The sequence below is a fragment of the Cupressus sempervirens genome, chromosome 10, assembly GCF_028749045.1.
Source record: "Cupressus sempervirens isolate cs-2001-9-10 chromosome 10, ASM2874904v1, whole genome shotgun sequence".
NCBI classification, from domain to species: domain Eukaryota; kingdom Viridiplantae; phylum Streptophyta; class Pinopsida; order Cupressales; family Cupressaceae; genus Cupressus; species Cupressus sempervirens.
This window is the reverse complement of record NC_143127.1, coordinates 229,249,290-229,270,965: the sequence shown is the minus strand read 5'-3', so window position 1 is coordinate 229,270,965 and position 21,676 is coordinate 229,249,290. Positions and strand designations below refer to the sequence as shown.

The 21,676-nt window shown below is 36.7% G+C and overlaps 1 protein-coding gene across 4 annotated transcripts in view; it reads right to left on the bottom strand.

Moving 5' to 3' along the window:
* Nucleotides 1-21,122, bottom strand: part of LOC149533469 (MAC/Perforin domain-containing protein) — a 45,865-nt gene extending 24,743 nt beyond the window's left edge. For 2 of the 4 annotated variants that reach the window (XM_089807429.1, XM_089807431.1), the window contains exons 1-4: nucleotides 20,018-20,464; nucleotides 19,006-19,244; nucleotides 18,504-18,699; nucleotides 17,969-18,152 (exon numbers count right to left, since the gene is read on the bottom strand). In XM_089807429.1, coding sequence (XP_089663555.1) covers nucleotides 17,969-18,152; nucleotides 18,504-18,699; nucleotides 19,006-19,244; nucleotides 20,018-20,275 — 877 coding nt within the window. In that variant the 5' untranslated portion in view covers nucleotides 20,276-20,464. Of the gene's footprint in view, nucleotides 1-17,968; nucleotides 18,153-18,503; nucleotides 18,700-19,005; nucleotides 19,245-20,017; nucleotides 20,465-20,580 lie in introns of those variants that run through there. The other 2 variants (XM_089807432.1, XM_089807430.1) reach the window with 2 other exon arrangements.
* Nucleotides 21,123-21,676: the final 554 nt, after the last annotated feature.

Below are 21,676 nucleotides of genomic sequence, written 5' to 3'. Positions count from 1 at the left end.
TGATAAACTCTGTTACATCCCGAATTTTTGCTTAGTTTAAAAAGTTTATTGTATTTGTTAAGACTTCAAGCGAAATTGAGTTGGTTTGCTAAATTGTTATTTTTTTTTATTACATGAGAAAAAGATGCGTTAGTTGTTCGTTATAGTTTCATGCGAAATTTAAGAGTTGGATTAATCATTATAATGAGAAATTGAAATAATGGTTTTCAATATGATGTTACATGAATGGCAAGTGGTTTAACTAATATGATTAGTTGATTTTGATTAAACAATTTGGAAATATGTTATTACCTTGATAAACTTTCTTTTGTTGGAATGCAACTAAGGGGGGAAGCATTGCCAGACAGGGAAAGGGTGTGAGGGCACCACCTACCATTAAGCTAATAGGTATGGGTCCTAAACCACCTTGGACAAGGTTAAACTGGACTAGGCAAGCAAAGGTATACCAAGTGATCACCATGAGTTAATTGGGTCAACACACTTAATAAGATAATAAAATAATCAAACTAGAACAAATTGTTACCTTTATATATTGGGATCTCAAAGCTTCCTATTATAACGGACATGTCTTAATATAATGATACCATTCTACCTACATGTACTTGTACGTGTATATACATGTGTAAATTCAAATATGACGTACATGAAGATCTACACTTATAATATGATGCATACACAAGATACATATATTTAGAATATTATGTATATATACATGTATGTGTACATGTATATACGAGTATAGGTAGTTACAAGATGGTGCCTTTATATTAACACATTGAGAGCAAATTAATAATTCCACCTTTTAGCAATGTTCTAATATTAAAATTTTGCGTCATTGACCCTCTATATTTCCGACGGCCTATATATTTTATATTCTTTCATCAGGCCTTTATGCTCTCCAGCGGCCTATTCTGATATTGTTTGAATTAGCCATTTGTGTTATCGGCCTTTTAATTTTTGGCTCTTGAACATAACTCGTGTTTTTGCGACCTTTCTTCATCTTGCTCATAACTCCATTCAGGAGTGCATATCTTGAACCGAACATGCATTTGTAACAGCCAGCCAATTCCAATACAGGTGATTGCATTCATACCACTGAACACACTTCATATAGATGATTACATTCATACTTGCTCTCTGCCATTTCATTGCCATCTGCAAATTGCATTAACAGTGTTGTGTTTGATATTTCAGAAGCTTCCACATCAGTCCCTTGTTCTTATCTTCATTTAGCACTTCCAGTGTCGTGATTCATACCTGAGAATTGCATACTAGCAATTCTTTCTCACCTGCGATTTGCCTTCCGGTTACTGTTCATACCAGCGATTGCTACAGGCTTGATAATCTACAGCCAAGGAACCATGCCAGGCAATTCCAATTTTTACCAGCAGTGAGGGTGATAATACCTCTGTTTACAAGCCAGGTCGTCCATTTTCTGCATTTCTTTTTTTTTCTTTTGTTATATGTGAGGACTCTAAAATTCTAGTTTGTAATCTGAAGAAAAGCATTGTTAATTTAAATAGAACCAAACGGACTAGATCAGAATAGAATGTCTTGTTTATATAAGTCTGATTGTTAAGTATATGCAAAAGGGGTCTGAATTATTTGATTGCGTACTGTTATGATTATTCCTTTCAGAACTTAAATTAAATTGGAAGGATTTCCAACTCTGTGCAATACTTATACAGGGGCATCATCCATATGCCTCTGAGATAAGGGAAGGCACTCTCAGAGAGTTAAGAAAACTGTTATGTAGTACCATGAACCTCTTTTATAAATGTCTGATATAAGCCCAAGCTGGGCAGAAAGTTTGACTGTGATGAACAGAGATTGTTCAAGGATATAAATAGTCACACTGAGATTCATCAAGAGTGACCAACAAGGTCGAGATGAAGGGTGTGGGCTGATAGAAAATGAAAAGTGGGCTATACCTGCAAGATAAGAGAAAGAATTCAGAAACAAATTAAACAATTAATGAACATAAGCAAAACCTAATAAACTAAGTCAGCTCTTGGCAGTCCAAAGTAAACATCTTGTTTGTCAAGTCAAGCGGTCGGTAAAACAGGTACATAATGCCCACACAAATCCTTGGCCAAGGTAGGTTAGTGGAATGCTTGTTATTGTGATCACTAAAGATCAGGATAGCTTGCAGTCGGAAAGATGGGCTGATGGAAAGGACTTCATGGCCTAGCTAGATGTATAGCTGACACTCTTAACACCAGGATGCTCAGGAGGCAGGACTAGTGGTGTCCCGTGCCTAATCCCACACAAGGAGAGTCTTTCTCAATTGAGATTGTGTGGGGATACTTAGGGTCCGCAGTTGGGAGGTTAAGCCTCTGACAATGCTCCTCCTCCTCCCCACCTTGCTAGGACTTGCACAAGACAAGGTCAATATCTAATTTCTTACATTGTCATATTTATCGGGTATTATTCTTTATGTTTTAAATCAAAATCAGTTTATTGTTGCAAATATTTCTCTTTATATTTAGATAGTATTAAATAATCTTCTTTCCTTCAAGTAATGGTTAGTTGTGAATACTCTTTTCATTTGTTAGTTAAAGATAGTTTAGTTATTCTATTATAGTCGTTAACCTTCTTTCATTTCAATGAAGTAGTTCTATAATTGTCATTCATTCATGTGAACATGGAAATTAAACATAATTTAATATAAATTAACAAGTGTTATTTATGGCTAGGAAAATAGTATGTTATAAACTACTTGAGCAATTCACACGCATTGTGAGATATAACTCACACCAAATATTCACCTTCCCTAAAGACATTCAATGCAACCTACCCCAAGCATTTCAAGATGTTGACACCATTATTTGAAAAGAGACTTGTGTGGGTGTCTCTTACACTTCTAACACCCCAATTGGCTCATCTTGACTCCTTGGAACCAACATAAAATGCCCTACGTACTATCTAGCGCAATAAGCCCTACTAGGGGACCTAGTAGCAATTACCCCTCCAAATCGACTTCTCAAGCTTAAACTCCCAAACTTCCTTAATAAGGGCTAAAACAAAATGCATTTGCGGATAACCTTTTTGGCTCTCCTATGAAATATTACAAATCCAAACCTAGGTTTCACTTATGACCAGGTCAACCCAATATTGCCCAAATTAGGCTTATAGGGCTAGTTTCTTGGGGTTTGTTGAAACTCTTCACCAGTTGACTTACTTCAACAAAAAAAACTTGATATTCCATGTCTGTCATGCCTAAGGATGTGAGGTCAATCATCAGATAACACCCGCACAACCATTTGACCCTTTTTGCAACAAAAATTTCTTCTCTTCCTAGCTTGTCACATCCAAATGTCAACCCTTGGGCATCACTCCAAAATACAAGTTTTGTTTGGACCAATCTGAAACCAAGTGCATCTTATAGTACACAATTAAACCTAACATTCCCCAAAGGATTGGCCAAATCCAACAATGGAATGTTAGGCTAAGGCCATTTGTTTTCAAGACACTAGAGCTTGGAGGGTTTCTAGGCTCTTTGCACTAATTTTGCTGATCTCTCTTATCCTTGCACCAATTGGAAACAAATCAACTGCAAATGAAGCTAATTCACAAAACCAAACTCTTATGTCAATGGATCTGATCTACCAATCAATGTTTGTCCATACAATTACAGAGAATAGAGAAAATTGGAAATGAAATGAAATGAAACGTTTTAATGATGTCCACGAGACCACTGGTATAAAGGACAAAAGGACAGCTAAGCAGCCTGCTGAACTTTCTCCAAGTTGTTCCTTTTGTTGAGAATCTCTATTAGAAAATTAGTTGTCTTGTGTAATCTTGCCTCCTCGAATTGTTCCTTCATACTGCTCCCCTATAAGCTATCCCTGAACTTGTTGCAAATATCTTCATAAGCAACACACTCCTTGACAAAGTGCCATTCCGTTTCCAACACTCCCTTGCTGCAAAAGGTACAGATTCTTTCTTCCCACCCCTATTTAGGCACCTTCCATCTACCAGTTTCACATCGTAAATGATGAGAACTGGTCCTTAATTGAGCAATTAATATTTTGGCCTTGCATTTAATGAGAATTGAATTGAACAATCCAAAACTCCTTATTTCCTCCAAATCATCAAAATACATTGTTTCTCAACCATTTGGGGCTTATACCTTCCTATTGTAAACTATCCCAACTGGTTCCAACGGAAATTCAAATTAGTTGGTTGTTGAGTAACATAAGTACATGATTTTGTCAATGTTAGCAACTTGACAACATTTCATCAAACTTCCATTTCCTGTTACAACTTGATTGGAAACATTGAGACTATGTCCAAAATGACTCAAATGAACACCAAACTTTGACCCCTTTCTACAAGCCTAGGGTGGTTGTTAACTAGGTTTGATCACATGGGTTATATTGCACTACAAACACAATATTGGCTCTATTGGCCTTACTATAACTCATCAAACTTTGGAATGGTCTATACAAGACCTTATTACATCACAAAACATCTTAAAGGTAACAAAATGCCCTCAAGAATCGTTCAAACCCTAAGGTGCCCTGCACCATACTCTCTCTCCGTTTAATAAAACTCAAGTCCCTTGAGAAAGCAAGGTTGCAACAATGGTTCCATGTTTGAGAATCTCTTCTTCTGTCATTCAAGTGGCATCCTCATAAGGCAGACCACTCCACTTCACAAGGAATTCCTTGTATGTTCGGTTTATGGTCCTCTTAAGTATCTTGGAGTCCAAAATCTTCACAAGCTTCAATGGTTCATTAGGTGGAAGATCCTTGAGCCACCCATCTTCATCTTTTTCATCAATACCTACATCTGCAATATCCTTTAGGGAAACAAATCACAGACATTGAAAATGGGTGAGATTGTTAAGCTTGGTGCAAATCAATTTCATACGCATTGTAAACAAATTTATGCAATATTTTGCAAGGACCAGCCTTGTATTGAACATCTCGCTTCCTCTCATCTACCTTGGACTTGTATTTGTTTACCCGCTTCTCCTATACTTCCTTGAACCTATCGTGAATGTCTTTCATGGTCACTACAATATGTTCACCTTTCACACTTCTTTTCACTATGCCATTGAGATCTCTCAACTCTAGTATTCCCCTTGGATATGTCCCATGCACTACTTCAAAAGGACTTATGCCCGTACTCCTATTCATAGAGTCATTGTAAGCATATTTTGCTTGACTAATGACCATATTCTAATTTTGCTCATGTTACTTGGCCAAACATCTTAGCAAATTGCCAAGAGATCTGTTCACTACCTCAGTTTGGTCATCAGTTTGAGGGTGATAAAGAAATGTGAAATACAATTGTGTACCCAACTTCCACAAGATACGTCAAGAATGCCCTACAAACTTTGAATCTCTATCAGATACAATGTTAAGAGGTAGACCATGAATTCTAACAACTTCCTTGAAAACGAGGTCTACAATATGAGATGCATCATGAGTGACTTTGCAAGGAATAAAGTGAGTCATTTTATTGCACCTATCCACAACCACAAAGATGATGTCATGTAACCACAAAGATGATGTCATGTCCTCTAGGGGTCCTAGTAAGGCCTAAAACAAAGTCCATACGTATGTTCTCCCAAGGTCTGTTAGGAAAAGGTAAAGATTGGTTAACGGCCTGCATTAATAGTACTTTTAGCCCTTTGACAAATACCACAACTCTCCACAAACTTCCTGACATTTGTCTGCAATTTGGGCCAAAACTAAAACCTCCTTAATTGTTCTAGGTTCTCGTCTAGGCCAACATGGCCACCTAGACTCCCATAGTGCTTCTCCTTAATGATGTACTCTCTCATGGAACATTTTGGTACACAAAGTTGATTGCCTTTGAACAATAACTTGTCCTGCAACAAAAACTCAGAAAACTCGACATGATAAGTGTTGAAGAAGTTAGAACAAACCTCATATGCCTCCTTAAAATCAGTGTCATCTTTGTACAATTCCTTGAGGGGCTCCACCTCCATACTCTCCAACTAAAATTCTTGAATGCTGAACACCCTTCTACTTAGTTCATCCGCTACTTTATTGGTCTGCCCCTTCTTACGTTTGATTGTAAAAGTATAAGCCTGCAACTAATCTACCCACTTCATATACTTGCAATTCAATTTCTCCTATCTATTGAGGAAAATAAGGGAATGATTATCAGTGAAGACAATGAATTCCTTTGGCAAAAGGTAGTTTCTCCATTTCTTAAGGGCATGGACCATTGCATACAACTCCAAATCATAGGTTCACTATTTTCTCTTTGCATCATTTAATATTTTTGAGAAGAAGGTTATTGCCCTTCCTTCCTGCACCTATTGCCACGTTACTAGCATCACATTCGACAATAAAAGGTTTATTAAAATCCGGAAGCACAAAAATAGGAAATTGGGCCACTCTACCCTTTAAATATTCAAGACTTTTATTGGGACTATCAGTCCATAAAAACTTACCTTTGTTATCCCCCTTATTTGTGTCAAGAATGCGATAATAAATCTGACTAAAGTTCCTGGTGAACTTCCTATAGAAGGTTGCCAAACCATGAAAGCTTCTGACACCACCTACACTCCTTGGTGTTGGCCAATTTAAGGTCACCTTCACCTTTGAAGGATCCCTCTTTAGCTTGCCCTTGGAGATGACAAAACCTAAATACACCAATTCTTCCTTCACGTCATCAAGTTTTCCTCAAACTCAACCCAAGACTATTTGTTTACCGGAACTTGTTGATCTTTGTTTAACCAAGATACCTTGTATGGGTTAACACAAGTCAATCTCTTCAATTTGAACTTATCAACCATTTCGTTAGAAATCAAATTCTCAATGGATCCAAAATCTATTTTAAATCCACATCTTACCATATTCCTTGCACGGGGTCCTAGATAAGCTCTTCCTTTGTGGGGGCTCCTCTTGAGGCACTATTAATAAGGTCCTTCTCATCATCAAGTTCTCTCCATCTAGTGAGGATCTTGCATTACCAAAGGGAGAATTAACACTTTAATAATAATCCTCTTGCACCAATTAATTTCTCCTCTCCACCATGAGACGTTGAGGCCTTCTCAAGACACTTGTTCATGGTGTGCCCTACTTAGTTACAATTATAGCATCTCCCTGTGAAGACACTAGCACCTCTCCCTAGTCTACCATTCCTTCCCCTTCCATTGGGTCTTCTACCTCCAAAACTTCCTCCTCTGGTACTTGAATCTCCACTTGATTCATTGTTCTTGCTAAATTGGCTCCTTCTCCCAAAGCTCCCTCTTTCTCTGAAACTCTTTCCCCCTTTTCCTCTACTATTTTGCTCTCCTTTCCTCCTGGGTTTACCCTCAGCCCTTGATGCCAATTAAAAGCATGCATCCATTGTCTTAGTTGTCACCAAACTTATTTATCCTAAATGGCATACCTCATACCTAAGCACATTCGTGTACTAGGCCACCTTCTCTCTTTCCTCTTCATGGTGTTTGGCTCTCGTGCTCAATCTGCAAAACTCCTTTGTATAGGAAGCCATATCTAAGTCCTTCAAATTGTGGAATTCCTTGATGTTCTAGATCTCATAGTTTGCAGGCATAAATTTTCCCTTGAGTAGTGTCACCATCCTACTCCATTTGTTGATCATATTCTTTCCTAGTCTTTCCTTTTCATTCTGAATACAATTCCACCACATTGAGGCAGAACCTCTCAATCGTCTGTGCAAATCTGACCTTTTTACTATCTACCACCTCCTTATATTCAAGGTAGCTCTCTAGGGTTTCTATCCAATCAACGAGCTCATCTCCATCCAGTGTCCCACTGAATGTAGGGACTTCCATCTTAGCCCCAGCACCTTCCCTATGTGCTTCCTTTATGGCATTCACAAAAGCCTTGTGTTCTGCATGCAAATCTTGGGTCACGTGTCTTTCTTCATCCTCCTCTTCTATCTAATCCTCAGGGGCTTCAAAGTCCCTTTCCACTTGGCTCTGCTTGCCCTTCAGTTTCTTCATCATCTTCTTGAGTTTAGCTTCCCACTTTTCTTCTATTCTTTGTTCCATTTCCAAAAGGTCTTCAGGTTTTGCTCCTTTGGGTAGCATTAAGATAGCCTCAAGTAATAGGGGATCGGCATGGTACTTAGGGGCATTCAAGACTCGCCACGGATAATTACAGCCAGGAGGATGGAACAGATCTTCCATAACACAGAAGCTTAATGAGCATCCAGTTGCTTTACAATAAGAGGGGAAGCTGTATGTGTAGCTGACTTACATTCTCCAAATAATTGCTAACACAGAGCATAAGTATACAGCAAAACTGCTTAGCCATTGATTAAAAATTTATAAGGGTTCATGTAAAACATGCATTAGAATCTCCAAGTTCTTTGAGTGATATTTCTACAGGAAGAACCATAGGAGCTGGAGATAACCTTTTTTGTCAAGAAACTCTACTTGCCGAAGATACTCTGGACTCCTGGAGTGCATCTGTCAACAATAGATCATGTTACAAAAAGACCAGCTGATGAAGTGAGTGTAGACTATGATTGTGAGGCATTAGGTCCTCTATTTCTATCACTGTTCCAAAATGGTAAGCTCTAAAGCCCATACGAAATCTTGCAAAAGGAATGCCAGAAGCAGATCATAGGATACATAGAATCTACTAAGGTCAAAATCAGCTCGGTATTTCTTTTAATTAAAAAACACAAACTGCACTAGCTCAATCAGATGAAGATGAGTGTGTGGTAGTCCACAGCTCATAGCACTTCTTGTCTTATATAATCATGTATGAAGATGTCCACGCATTCATTATAACAAGAAGCATAGATGGGGCATTTGGAGGAAATGCCTTCCAATCTGTACCAGTTGTAGCAACAAGTGCATTGGCTGCATACAAAATGACACATCTCGTATGAATGTGCATTCATCATACAACAGACATGATTGGAACTAGTGAAAAGCATCCCATTAAAGAAAATACAATAATTGGTTTTTGAAGTGATGGAGAAGTTACCTATGTTACCTCAAGTTTCCCAGATGGGAGGCACTGTTTCATTGTCGCAATTTTTTGAGCCATATTTGGGGATGGCTAGAGGGCAGCAAAGGGGACAGCTATGTAAAATATAGGAAATTTAAAATATATAGGAAAGATTTCAAATATTCATGTGAAATCATTGACAAAGCATGCATATATTCATTATAGAACCTTAAAATATAACATTAACATAAACTGAGAGCTCACATGAGAGTCAAAGTCAAATAAATTATCAAGACTTATATATTAGTACTATGGGGCAGCCAGGGAACATCCCTGAGGCATCCCCAAATCCCTAGGTAACTCTGGAAATTACAGCTTTGCATCTAGATTTATTCATTGACATGGATTTTTCACAAGATATAAATGCTACCCTGCCCAATATTCTTTCATTTGGCTATAGCCTATGCAAAACAAATCTACCAATCAAGTCTACAATGAGATGACTAGGAAATGTACAGTGATAGTTCATTACTGGAAACCTAATCAAACACGTTGCTTCAATTCTTGGTTTGGATCCAAAATGTTGTGAGTAAGAAGAAACTGCACATACTTGAGTGTCAACTTTCAAGTTCTTCTATTGATCTTGTTTTGAGAATCCTGTTTGCTATAGATTGCCAACTGTATGAAAAAAATTTAAGCTCTGCAACTATGATGAGAAAATAGAGAATATTTGAGCTTTTAAAGCGCCTCCTTCCCAGTGAAGCTTACTCCTAAACCATTAAAGGATAACCATTTCTCAAGATGGTTTTATTGCTGGAGAAATATGATGAGCTGAACTACATCAGGGACATCAGACTAATGTAAAAGCAGATAAGATATGTTCTTGGTCAATTCTTGCCAGGTTCATATCATGTTAAAGGTTTGAATTGTTCAGACATGCACTATGAGCTTAGCACATGGAGGAATTACAGCTAGAAGCATTGCATCCGGGGAAAGCTGTGAAGTGATGCGACATGACAGTAACATATTCTTGAGAGGCTTCATCCAATTGAGAATCTCTTGAGGAGACGTAATCCAGATAGTTTATTCTGGATGCATTTAATTTTTCAGGCTAGTCTGCTAAGTAGATCTTTGTGTATTAATTTATTAGTTGCTTGATTCAACTGCTTCAAAATATCTCAATTATATTGCAGCAGCAAGACCAAGATTGACCTCCATTCGAGAGCAACTACAAAGCTTCAAACCTTGTTCCATGGCATTTTGGGGAAAGTAAGATGACGGGATGCATTTTGATGGCATTAGTCTATGATCCATTTTTTTAAGGGACAGTGGGGGGCAGCAATATGTATGTATGCATGTATATATGCATCAAGTCTTGGTGGAAGGTAAGATGGCAGAGGCTGCATTTTGACGATGTCAATCCAAGATCCATTTTTTAGGGACAGTCTGTGGGCAGCACTATATATACATATGTATGTATGTGCAAATATATACATACATACATACATACATATATATATATATATAGAGAGAGAGAGAGAAAGAGAGAGAGAGAGAAAGAGAGAGACAGGGAGAGTTAATTCAGTGGATGACTTCTTTTGCTTTCTCTCAAGTCTGTTTTTTGGCACCCATTTTGCAGATTTTTCAGAATCAGATCTGTTGGCATAAAACCCACTTGTGGCTTACTTTCGCTTGCATTGGGGTAGATGATATTTACCTGTGGGCACCAGCTGTCCCGCGATTAAATCTTACTCTTTAATTTAACTTGATAAGTTTTAAGATGTTGAATCCTCCCACTAGATAATGCCAAGGTGAGGGTAAAATATTGCATTGCCATTTTCAACAAATCTATATAGTTGATCCTAAGTGGGAAAAAGAAGATGTTACCTATTCAAAGTTTTAATTTAAGATAATTAAAAAAGAATGTACCCATCAATCCCGAGTTGAAGGATTTGTGTCATCCAAGGACACACCTGGCAAGGTCCTAAAGGATTAATGTTCATATCATTGGGCTGATATGAATATGTTTTCTGCCCTACCTAGGTGAGAACTTTATCTTGTTCCCAAATCCCAATTTAATTGTTTCTTAAACAAGTAAGATATCAAATGATTCTCTTCAATTTTTTATCTTAGATAGCAACAATTACTGGTGATACATAATTCATAAATACTCCAGAAAATATTATGCACTGTAGGTGATGTGGATTAATTGAGATACTACAAACTTCAGGAATAATCTTTGTTGGTGAGATTTTTGCATGAATTTAAACCACCTGAATTTTGTCTCTTCTTCTGTATAATTTGATTCCTTAAGTGACTTCCTCTTTTTCTTTTGCTCAAATTTGTATTTTTGGCTCCCAAGTTTGCTGACACTTTGGAATCAGGTCCTTGGTACGAAACCCACTTGTAGATTTATTTTTCTTCTGGAGTTGGAAATCGTAGAATCGACCTGCACTGCTAACTGAATGGACTTGTAGATCTTGCCTTTATTCTTTAATGTAGTGATTTCGAGTGGAATTTTCTCTTCAGAAGGGCAATTCTCCTGAATAGTATGGTTGTCATCCATTTCCTTAACAACATTATCTGCAAAGGATGCAATGAAATATAAATAAAGAATTTTAACTGTCTAGAGTTGATTCCCACAACAATCCTGTGATTTTTATGTACATTGTCGCATCATAAGTATACCATGATCTCTCAAAGACTGCTTGCAGAAACTAGATTGATCTAAGAATCTACAAAGAAATGGTTAAACTCATTGGTACAGCTTTACATCAGAAGCTTTCCTGCCTCATTCAACCAACCTTGCTGTAATGAATACATTAAATGCTTGTTAGTTTGCTTGCTAGTTTGAAATAGAAATTCCTCCCCTAGTCTACTCGTCAATCGATGAAGCTCCTTGTAAAACTTTATTCTTAATTGAAATTAGTTGATTCAAGAGGATCGGACTGTTTTTTCAGACTTCTTTACAAAGCCAGTTTTATTTAATTATGATTCAATCCAAATGATAACTCCCCAATTAGGAAGCTTTTCATCACCAAAATCTCAGACACTCCAAAAAATCCCCAACATCCTACAAAAACTACTTGGCTTTGATTGGCAAGTGTCCTTTCAATCCTAAGTTACTGGTTCTGGTATGAGTGCAGACACAGGAACAAGTACCAAGTACATATAGCAATGAAAAAACTTCCCTTGGATACAGGTATATGTAGCGAAAGAAAATTCAAATGTCAATATATTATGAAAATTACAATCAACATTTAATACTCTTCAGTCTTCATAACTCTTCATCAAAAGTATCAAAGTCAACATTTGGTTCAATTTCACTTGAACCACAATAAATTACGACGTCACATTCACTAGCCATACTGCACAAGCTGCCACATCTAAAGCTAGTTCTGGCAAGTTGTGCAACAATAAGGTGTAAATAAAAATACTCAAGAGTTAGTTCACAATTCCTCATCACCCCTTCATTGCAATTGAGTCTCTTACATGACAGAGATTCTAATAAACTAGTGGGGATTTAAAATTGGAGACCGTAATGCGGTTGAGGAGCAACACCCCCATGGGGGTTTGGGGCCAATGTCCCCAAAAGGGTTGAGGGAAGCACCGCTCATGAGGATTTGGGGGTGACACCCCGAATGGGATTGAGAGCCAATGTTCCTCACAAGGTCCAGGGACAGCACCCAAATTAAGGCCTTTGAAACTACACAAACCTTCATGGTGCACATCATTTTCACAATTTTATCAATTCAGGGCAAAATTAAGTATGCAGGATCTTTTCTGTTTATAAAAGTATTTTTAATAAATAATTGTTTTTCTGTTTTTCTTTTGGCAGCCTTTGTTTCCACTTGGATTTGGGTTGGGTTGGGTTCGCCCAAGGTTATTCCTATGAGCCAAACACAAACCATACCCATACAAGTAGGGGGGGTGGGGCGACAAGGGTTAGTGAAGCCCAATAACATAGTTTCAATCTCAATTTTCAAATTTTCCTTCTCTCAATTCCTTCATGTTCTCACCTTCTTCTGCATATCAACATCATTGTCCAGTTATCAGGAGTTGTGAATTCAATGGATTGCAATGCATTCAACATCATCTAGCATGGAAGGCTTGAGACTATATAAGTTTTCTACATTCACAATTAAATATAACTTCATACAAGGCAGTGGACCTAGTTTGGCACAACTTCACTAATATATATGTTATCAACTTCCTCGCATGTAGTGGATATTAGTGGGAGTAAAGTTGGGAAATAAACCAACATCCTCACATGTATCGATCATGCACAATTGATGACACCTATATCATCCAAGCAAATGATCAAAATAAAGTAAAAGTAGGCAAAGTACTACATTAATAAACTTTTTAAATGATGCCTATATAGACTCTGTTTGGTCTTGGAGGCATCCTTCCATATGTCTTATTCTTTCATTCAAACTTCTTGATATCCATATTTTAAATCCAAATTCCTTAAATTGTTGGATGTTGCAAATGATAAAGTGGATCATCAATCCTTGGGAAAGAACGCCTACTCTTGATAGTGACTTCAATGAGTAATTTGCAATCATCTGTGCTTCATAAGGCAAACAACTTGGCCTTCGGTACTTGGTTATATAGAGCCTGTATTTGCCTTTTTATTTCTTCAGCTCTTTAGAGCAATTGTTACAAATTTATGCTTGGTCATTGCAAGTAAAAGCATCAACAGATTCATGTCATTCACTTATTGGAATGCTTTTGTAAACAGAAATATGATTTCATCCAACATTTCTCATTGCCTCTCAGTGCAGGCAGACCAGAAGTCCCCATTTCTGTACTCCCTCCTCCAACTTTGGAGTTGACAAAAAACATCAGGAATATATTACCTGCATCGATCAACCTCTTGACCTCACTGGCAGATACAACATGAATTTTTGCCTCCTTTTATAAGCTTAATCAAGGTTTTCCATACTTTATGAAAATATAATTATGCAATTTCATAAAGTGTAGCATTTCTTACCCACAAATAGGGACCATAACTAATTTACATACATTGAGTGGCAGAACACCAAATTCTACTTCTTAAATGTAGCAATCTGCTATGGCGAATTTGACCTTTCACTACCTTGACGCTTGTAGTTCAGTGCCCATATAGAGCCAGTCCAATGCATATGGTTCAGAACGAATTTGAGTCTTCTGCACTAAGGCCTCAAAGATCGAAGAAAATCTCATTGGCCTTGGCCATTCTGACTTGAAATTTCATACCAGAGTATATAAAAATTGTTATTTATCAGAATTTTTTGTTTGAAAAATGTATTATCTACTACTGAATGGAAAAAAGAGCTATGTCAAGCTAACAACAAGATTATAAGTACATAGTAATGTCTTTGTCTTAAAATGTTTGAAAAGTAAACATCTGACCATGTGCCCCAAAAGGTTGAGGATCAAATGACTTTGATAAGAAAATACAAATCCTGTTTGAACAACCCTGATTCCTCTATTCCAAAAGGCGTAGATCTTCATGCAAGATAGCCTAAATCCTTTTTCTTCACACAATCCAATAGCAGACGATTGAACTACATGTCATATACATTTACACTTTAAAGCTATATCTGACAATCCAAGGGTCCCAAAGGATACGGCCATTCCAAGGAGGATGAGTGGCAAAAAAAAAGTTCTAATCAACCTGAAACCACGCCCAAGAAAATTCACAGTTGGACACCTTTAAAAGGCATCTTCTACAGATTAATCTCTTTAGTCTATGGCTGTAAATAGAATCTGGAATGTCAGATTTTTTAAGCTTTATATTAGAGAAGCATTAACCACCCCTACATATTCTGTTTGAAATAAGATTGTCATTTATAAATATTCTGAAACCTCTGCACAATGCAGGATCTGTAACCCCCCACTTCTAATCTTTGATTGACACATAAAGAAAGATACAAGGTGTGCCTAACCAATTCATGCAAGGCCTTTACCGCACAATTGTAAAAGCCCTTTCTAGTACTCCATCTAAAATCTCTACAAATTAGCACTAAACCAACAAGTTGTTTTCTAATAAGGTGATTTTCAGAAACCAATTTATAGCTATCTTGATAAGCAGGCTACACTAAGCTATTTAGCTTTTGAGGTCAGTTTGAGACTTTGAGTCACCACATACATGCCATGGTTTGAAAACAAATTAATCTTGGAGTATGATTGCATTATCATCCACTGTGGAAATGAAGTTGTATCTAACTATATAAGTATTGTATCAGGTCACATTAATATTATTCCCTCTTTTCTCCTTTTGAGTATCTTATAACATGTTGAAGAAACTGCTTAGAATCTTTTTGTGGGGACAAGCAAAATGGTATCAACTATGTTACCCCAAGTTTCCGGGACGAGGGGACGGGGGGACGGGGAAACGGGTTTCCGGGACGGTTTTTTTTTGCCGAAACAGGGGATATATATATCTGAATTTTATCTGAATTTTCAAATCTATTCATCAATTCTACATTCATCATAGCAACATAGCTTAAAATTATCAATTTCATTCATCAAATAATGATTCATCAATGATCATAGAGCATAGCAATCAGCATCTAATCGAATCATCGTAGAAAATTCTAAATAGCATCATTTTCAATCATCATTTAAGTACTTAAGATACCATTAGCACATAATGAAATGAGTCAAATAAGAGAATGAAAAACATCAACTCTCAATAAAATGGAAACATTGAATAGATAAAGACTCAAACTTTAAAGTTGTAAACTTTTGAAGCATCAACTATAGTGTATCAATGATCATATAATATTATAATGTCAAGACAGAACACTCCAAGTCTGAAACTATGAAACATCAAAGTCAAAATGAAAACAAAAGATACTAAGGCAGCTACCCCTAATCATCCATATCAAAGTCACTATCACTATCATCCTGAGCTTCAAAATGAAAACAAAAATGGTATGATAGTTGCCCCTAATCATTCATTTTATAATATATTTTATAAAAAAATTGACTTCTACATGTCTGGGCCTGCAGATGACTGGAAAATCATTTTTTTAATGGTTTTTTTGAGTTTAATAAATTTTAATATGAAACCTTTTATGCAGTCCCCGGGACGTTAAGAAACGGAAAAACAGTCCCCGAAACGGTCAACGTTGTTCGGAAACTCGTTGACCGTTTCCAAAGTTTGGGGGACACGTTTCCTGTTTTCTTCTCCAAGTGGGGACGTCTGGGAAACGTCCCCTGCCATTCCCCCCGTCCCCGAAACCGTCCCCATTTCCGAAACTTCAGGTTTAGGGGTGGAAACACGTCCCCGGGTAACATAGGGTATCAAAGGGATAGGGGTTTGGAATTTCTGGTGTAATAGATTAAGGATTCTGGTGCTGAAGTGTGAGTGCCAAGAGCAATTAAGGGTGATGTTCAGCGTATCTGATGGCATTAGAAACACATTTCAGCTTTATGACCAGATTGGCAATAGCAAGGTAATTGTGATTTCAGTCTCAGCTCTGGGTAAGGTACTTTCTAGACCTTCCTCGTATTTTGTTTATAATATAAAGATACAACTCAATACCGGAGGGGAGAACCAAACCAAATATAATTTACCCTGATTTTATAAACTTCATTTAGGACATATACAACTGAGAGGCATATGTTTTTTCTTTACCAATAAAAAAGGCTTATAAATTTTCTTTCCCACTGTTTATGCAGTAAATTTTACAAGCATGTCCAGGAAAAGAACAGCTCCCTCCCATTTTGGTAAGTCAATTCAGTAGTTGGAATTGAATCATCGGCGAAATGGGCATCAAGCAGTTCTTAACCTCCTAGTAGAGGGACCCCTCCATTTTGTCTCTGCAATCATACTACTTCCAACAAGTAAGCAAAGGGCATCTGCTGGAAGCACATAAGAAAGCAAGCATTTCACAGACTTGAAAAATGACTTGCAATTGTTGTTCAAGGATTTTGAAGAGTTTTCTTTCAACTAATGTACTTTTGTTATTTCGCAGATATTTATGAGACCATGTTTTACTTTTTTGTTAAATGTTTTTCTTGTGTAAAAGATTGCCTTCATATGTGACAGGAAACCAAAAACAAAAGTAGTTAAAAAATGGATCTCAAAATTTTTGTTCTTTTACTGATAGTTGTTGAGCATAATTCTTCATGGACAGCATCCATATTGTTTTCCAAAACCTTTGTCGACTGAATTGCAGTCCTATAACCTCCTACAAAATATTGCTCCTTCTCTATGAACTTGAAAATCTTATTTCAAAAAATTATTGAAGTTCTTTTTCTTTCTTCTTGTAGAAATATTGGAATATGGTACTATTCACCCTAAGATAATTTTTGCTACGTTCCTTGCAGAATTCTGTAATTTTAGATTTCATATCTTCAGTCATAATTTTTAGCACATAATCTTTCTACTTTCCTTTTAAGCATCTATGATTTTAGATTATGTATTGAAGTTCAGAATTTTTAACAAGTTTGATATTTCTGTTGAAATGTCAGATTCGCTTCAGACTGTCTATTAAGCTACAGCAAGGTCAAAGTGAGAAAACTTTACACGATCATATCCAGAAGTTCTTGCAAATAATTAGCATGGATTGTCGAAATCTGTTTTCATTGACAATATATTATGTTTTCACAAAGGATTGAACAATTAATAAAATTGTTGTGTATGGTAAGTAAGCAAAAGGTTAGTTAAAGCTAGCAGAATACATTGAAGATATTCACACATTCTAAACATTTAACATAGTGCCCTGTTGCTTTCTTGGTACTTAAAATCCATAGGACAGCCTACTCACCAACTTCTCGACTGTAGATTTGTATTTTAGGCTGTCTTACTTTGCAAATTGTTATCAGCTTTAAGGTAAGTGAATCATTTTACTGTTATATTCCTGATTTTAGATTCTGAAATGTAACTTCTTAATACATAGCATTTCATATTTTACCTATGATCATGTTGGATGATTGTAATGACAAGTGATGGGAGCACCAAAAAAATTAAACAATATATGTGACATAGCACTTGTCTTTATGGATGTCATGCTGCATTTAAATAAGCTTCCTTAAGGTTCAAAAATAATAAAACTTACACTCTAGGTAGAGATCAATAGCACGTCTGAGATGCTCCTTTCCAGGAACTCCATCTAACAAAGATGTTACAGGAACAAATGACATATTAATAACATCAGGAGCCATGGGAACAGTACTCAACCAGTCTTTGTGACTTTGAACAAGTTCATCACCTCCTCTCCTCCTAAAAATCACAGTAACATCCTGCATCAAAGAGTTTGTGATGATTACATCTGATTAAATATAGATTATCTTATGTGGCCATGGATCATATGCATAGAAGCAATGATTGTTGTGCAGATTGAGGTTATTAAGAAAATTTGGAAAACCTATTAATTATTAGTACTTGTATTTTCCACTAAGAAGTACCAATCATTTGGTGTTTCTGAAAAACTTATCTAATTGTTTCTTGAAAATAGTCATAAATCTGCACTACCAGCTAATGTAGTTTCGTCATGGTTACAGATTGCAAAATCTAATCATGCTATACACATCATCAATTTAAGCAAAATACAAGGATGGTCTGAAAAGTACATAAAACTTATCGTGTTTTACCTTGTCCTTCAATGTGCTTGCATTAGAGACAACATAATTATCTGTAGCTGAAAATCTTCTATCTGCAATGTCTTTCACATACTTTTGTATTTCCATGGAAGATAAAGGAGATGAGTGATGCTGCTTGACATATATTACATCGCTCCCACCAATTCTCACAGATGTAATGATATGGGTCCCAAAATTTTCAATGAAGCTGGAAAATCCACAGCATTTGACAATAAGTAATTTGTAATTACAAAATTTTCAGGAATTGCAATGCCAAGTAAGAGAGTTTGATAAAGTAATGCCTGTGCTGAACTTAAAATACTTTTTGCATTTTCCCCTTCTTGGAGAGAAACAGACATGCATAAATTTTCCATTTTGTGCATTTCAGCAATTAACTACTTTACCAAAGGAGTAAAGATCTGATGATGCGTAAAGAAGTTCATACAAATTGCATAGAGAGAAAAAAACCTCATGCACATAATTATTCCAGAATTAAATTAAATATGTTAACTACCTTGCTAAAGAGGACGGCTCCCACATATTAGGAACTGCACGCTTGACTTCGGGACAAAGAACCAAGGAAGATTTTCTCAACTGAACAGTGTATAATGATATGAAAAACCCATCCATTACAAGGCTCTTGGTGGCTGCTGCATTGGATTCCCAAGAACCAGAGAAATTGAACATAGAATTGAAGCTGCCAAGAGGGGTCCTCCCGGACAGAGACATACTTTTGTTGAAATGCTCGGCCATCTACAATATAACAGTAATGCCATCAGAACCTTCATCCAACTCTTAATCCTAATTTATTAATTGTGTGTGGAAAACTGCTCGAAATTTAACCAAAGAAGAAGAAGATTTTTAATACTTAGGCATTAGCATTGACATTTAAAACTTTTCTGGCTGGTTGTGAAACGCAAAGCATTGGATTTAAACATATTACGCATCCTGGTTGAGAAACATTTACAAAACTGGGATACGGCAAACAAAACACTCTCAAGGAAAAATAAATTTAATAAATCATCCAGGATAAAAAATTGTCTATGAAAATTCAAACCCATGTTTCCAAGAGTGAGAAGATGCATCAAGAATTCTACAAGAACATCACGCCATAATACAAGCCAGTTGGGCTTCTTTCTTTAAGGTGGATCTTTTGTTGCTAATTTAAATAGAAGCTCCACGATATTTTATTAAAGAATATCTATAATGTTTTTCTCTCAAGTCACCTGCCTAGGGCACTGCATATCCAAAAGGGCTGTGTAAAATGAAATAAGCTCAAGTGGTAAAATACTAAGGATTCCAAATTGGAATCACTAGAATATAATAAATTGGGGAAAATACCACATCCAACTTACAGGGTCTTGCGCACAACAACAGGCCAGGCTCGGTGCAAGTTGGAAATGAATCTAACCGAAAAGATGCCCCTCGGTCATGACATCTATGCCGAAGGCAACCATAGAAGCCGGATTTACCAACCACTAGAAAATTCAAAAAGGGCAATGAGAAAAAATTGAATTTGTGATTACCTGATGAAAATTCAGAACGTCGGAATGATGCCGTGCAAGTTCACCGCTAGAGGAACTAACTTCGACGGGCACATTGGGTGCAATTATACCTTCAGCGACTGGCAGATCATGTGTTTTCTCCTCATCAATAACTACAAGCCGAGAAGCCGCTGCGCCCTTGCAATACAGCAATCTGATATCAGAAGTGACATCGAAACCCCGCCCCAGCGCCTGCACCGCATTTAAGGCTGTATTCAAGGCTGCCGCATTCTCCTCCATAACAATGCTACAACGACCATCCTCTTTCTCCTACTAAGACTTCATCAACGGAACTATTCACAAAACCCTGTAATAAATAGATCCTTTAGAAGCCGCTTATGGGTACGAGCAGTGAGAGCCCAGCTGTGTTACAATTCCCATGAATAATAATGAACCGCAAAGTCCACAGTTTTTAGTCAAAAGAACAACAGTTGTAAAGGCTTGGAAAAAAGGCTATAAAAGGGCAACAAGACCCAATTTCATTATATGGGTCAAACACAGAAAAAAAAAATTGTAAAAGCGAGAGAGGAGCAGGATTCAACGACCTTAGCCCACCATTGCTCAATTCTGCATTAAAAGAAGAAAGATGTTCTATTTGTGTCGATTGAGTACAAGAATCTCCCTAACATTTTTGTTGGGTCGTTCTGTTTGTTTGGTATTTGTGTTTGTTTGATCGACTCCAGCTACAGTCTACAGTGGAGAGCCCACAGCCCACAAGCATTGACCCTGAAAGCGTGGGATACTGGCTGAACCGGTCATTTGACCCGCGTAAAAAATGATTCGTGTTTTACGAGGGCCAAAGATAAATATATTCATTGTAGTCAACTGGTGGGCTTTTCCAACAAAAGCAGGTTGGCCAAATCAAGCATGGCGAAAAACTAAAAAAGATGATTGGGTCAGACAGCACCTTCCCTCTTTTATTCTCCAAATTCAGATTCAGTCGTGAAGATCACATCAACCGCCACGCTGACCATTCGCTGCCTTCATCATTTCTTCATAGAGAAGAAATTTTAACGTCCACGAGGCTCAAGGGAGTCAGTGCAATTTAGATTCATTGTTTTTTCCAGAATCCATCAATTAATACTTCAAAGCGTCTAGATTTGATCTGTTTGTGTATTGTAGGATTATAATTTATCAATATTGTTATTTGTAGGATTACTTTATTCAATTAGGGTAAATTTTATGGAGAGTGCCAAGTTTCTTCCCTCTTGTCAAACTTGTTTATGGCAAAGCTATCCAATCTATTTTATTGGTATTTTACTTTTAGTATAGTAATTTAATCAGAGTTCTAGATTTGGCTGAAATTTCTTTGGTTAAGATGTTGGAATTATTTATGATATGGGTGTCTTAAGTAAGCAAGACTTGATCCCTGGGTGCTCATCTATAGATCAAGAATCCATTAGAAATTATAATAATTTTGAATTCCTATGACAAACTATATTTTATTATTCCTTATTTTCCTAAAAATATCTTTTCATATTATCTTCTTCTTTTTCAATGTTTTAAAAATGAAAAATAAAATATTAAAAAATAAAATAATTACTAATTTAAAAATTCTTTTGAATGTTTAGAAATACGATTGTGATTATTGTGTCCTTAGTGAGTCGGGTTGTACTTAGGTAAATTATTAACAAGAACTCT